General features: G+C 53.9%; 1 protein-coding gene across 1 annotated transcript; it reads right to left on the bottom strand.

Moving 5' to 3' along the window:
- Positions 1-234: 234 nt before the first annotated feature.
- LOC139360725 (centromere protein V-like protein 1) lies at positions 235-1,847 on the bottom strand. The gene has a single exon (XM_071088595.1). It carries the CDS (start codon positions 1,845-1,847, stop codon positions 1,029-1,031), a length of 819 nt encoding a protein of 272 aa, XP_070944696.1. The 3' UTR covers positions 235-1,028.
- Positions 1,848-2,788: the final 941 nt, after the last annotated feature.

Genomic DNA, 2,788 nt, shown 5'->3' with positions numbered 1-2,788 from the left:
GCGAGTAGGCAGCAGGTCCAGGATTCAAAGACAGGTAGTGTATCCCCAGAGGCCGAGTGTGTAAACCCTCTGCTAATTCCCCTCATCAGAAATGTAGGGGACCCTGGGGAAGTTGTCTCTACTACAAAAGCCAGAGTCAGCACCACCTCCTCAAATAATCTGAGACCAAGTACTTTCAAGAACCAAGCCTTGCCATAGCCAAGCCGGACATTACAGACACACCAACACACATCGTTTCCTAGAAGGTATTTACTGATTTCTATATACTTAACACATGTACAAGACAGGTATTTCAAAAGATTAAAGAGGGCATACAATGCACGGATGTCTTTCTCATTCCTGTGTGGACAGTGTCTTTCTCATTCCTGTATCCCCATCTCCTTACCCAGAGACACTTTCCAAACAAAAACAAGCAAAATAGTAACAGCTTTTGGTGATTAAGAGTAATGAGGTATGTAACACGACCAAATCTTGAAATATATCATTAAAAAAACAGGAAATAGCATAACTCGAATCTAAGTAGTGAAAATATGAACGTCTACCTAAAACTCACAGGTGCGGGAGCACACGCACACCATAATCAATGGAAGACGTCCTAGTACATGTTTACAAACTGTTTGTGTGTTGCCGTCCTAAACACCAGACGCAAAGCGCTGAAAACAACAAGCCTGTTCACAATAGCACCAGGAACGTACAGTACACAGGAATCATCTGCAGGTGATTTGTGACAACTGTAGGCAGAACAGTAATAGCAAGAGATACAATGGATGGCTTGAAAAATCAGAGACACTCTTCTTGCTTATCGAATTGCAAGATTAACGTTGTGCTACACAGACAAAGGTGTGTTCAAGATTTGGACCGTAAGCGAGTTCACTGAAAACTAGTGGACAGGAAGGGTAAATACTGGAAGGGAATCCACGGTTTGACCAGGCCAGAAACACCTCTTTCACAGCATGTGATCTGTGCAGGTACTCGGACGCTCCCCGCAGGGCCGCCCGGGCCGGTTTCGGGCGGGCTTGCGGCCCCAATCACTGCTCCTGTTCGCGGGGACAGGCAGGGGCGGACTGGGAGGACGTCTTGTGGATGGCCTTGGGCTCCTCGGCGGCCTCCTGCCCCGGGTCGCCACCGCCGACCTCCTCGATGACCACGCTGCGCACGGTGCCCTCGTCCAGGCAGTGCGGGGCGACGCCGTACACGCGGGGGTCGGAGACAGCTGCGTGGAAACTCTGCACCCCGCACCTGCTGCAGAAGCTGTGCAGCGCCGGGTGCGTGTCGGACGGATAGGTGACGATGCTGTCCGCGCCCTGGAGCAGCGTGAAGCGCGAGGCCGGGACGAGGAAGTGGCGGTGCTGCTTCTTCCTGCACAGCCTGCAGCTGCAATCCACCACGCGCAGATCTGCCGGGGCCCAGACCGCAAAGCGGACCGCGCCGCAGTGGCAGCCCCCGGTGTGATGCACGAGGCCCAGGTACTCGAAGGTGTCCAGCAGGACCTTGGCGGCGCCCTCGCAGCTGAGGCCCCGCAGCTTCCTGAACGTCTCCCAGCGCTCCCGCTGTGCGCCCAGGTCCAGCTCCTTGGGGGACCGGGCTGGTCCCCGCGGGTCCCGGGGTGGCGCGGAGGGCAGCCGGTCTCTGGGGCCCGCCTTCCGGACCCGCCGCCAGCGGCGCTTCCGTCGCCACCTATCCAACCACCTCTTGGCCGCCGCGTGGCTCCCGACCCCGACTTGGACCCGGGGGCACTGCGCGCGGCTGGCGCCCGTGACCGCGATGGCCGCGCAGCCGGCGGGAGGATCCGCGGGCCGCTTTCGCCGCCGCGGCTGAGCGGTGGCCCGGTTCCTCACTCTACCCATGGCGCCTGCAGCCTCCGGAGCGCGTGCCCACCCCCCACCCTCATTTCCCCGTCAGTCGCTGAGCAGCCTCCTTGCCTGCGCCAGTAGGATTGGCCCCTTGTTGAATGCGATGTAAAGAGACCCTTCCCTTGACCCTATCACAACAGCCTTCCCTGACCTGAAAGGCAGTCATGAGGCATTCAACAAACACCCGCAGGGCACCAGATACCCCGCCTGGGCGCTGGGATGTGGAGATGCATCAGGCTTTCCAAAGCACTCACATTCATTTAGGATCAGATGTATGCAAATACAGCCCCCAACGCCTTGGGACAGTTTGCTCTGACAGAAATAAGAACCAGGGGCTCTGGGAACAGAGAGGAACACCCACACACTGTAATTGGAGGGGCGTGTGGGAGGGGCACGGAAAGACTCCTCTAAAGTCTTCTTGGGGGCTTGATCCTTTTTTTCGGGTGTAGTGTTTTATTTTTCTCTCTCGTAATTTTCGCTGCGATCAAGTCCTCTTTACCTAATGTTGACATACCTACTTCTGCTGTTTTAATTAATGTTTACCTGATGTGACTTTTCCCACCCGTCGTATCCTTTTCATTTACCCAGGGCAACCGAAGTGGAACTGAGTTTCATATAAACATGGGATAGTCAGACTGTGTTTCTCACTGACTCTGCCAATATCGACCTTTTCATACATGTTTTTAGTTCATTTCCATGATCGCTGGGCTAGTGTTTAAGTCCACAGACTTACTGTTTGTTTTCTTTTGTTTCCTCCGTGTCTTGGCTAACCCAGACCTCCTTTTTTTTTTTTTTTTTTTCCCCCTTCTGTGGCTTACGTGTACACTTTGCAGGATTTATCTTGATTTCTGAAAGTGTTTTCGAGTGCTTTATTTTGTAAAATTGCCTCAGTGGTTGCTCTGGGATTTTCAATGTGCATATGTGACTTACCACAG

This window comes from Macaca nemestrina, chromosome X (genome assembly GCF_043159975.1).
Source record: "Macaca nemestrina isolate mMacNem1 chromosome X, mMacNem.hap1, whole genome shotgun sequence".
Classification (NCBI taxonomy): domain Eukaryota; kingdom Metazoa; phylum Chordata; class Mammalia; order Primates; family Cercopithecidae; genus Macaca; species Macaca nemestrina.
The sequence above is the reverse complement of the archived record's forward strand: the minus strand, read 5'-3'. Positions and strand labels throughout refer to the sequence as shown.

Excerpts from the sequence above, each read along its gene's own strand:
- LOC139360725 (XM_071088595.1), bottom strand. The coding sequence starts at position 1,847 with ATGGGTAGAGTGAGGAACCGGGCCACCGCTCAGCCGCGGCGGCGAAAG.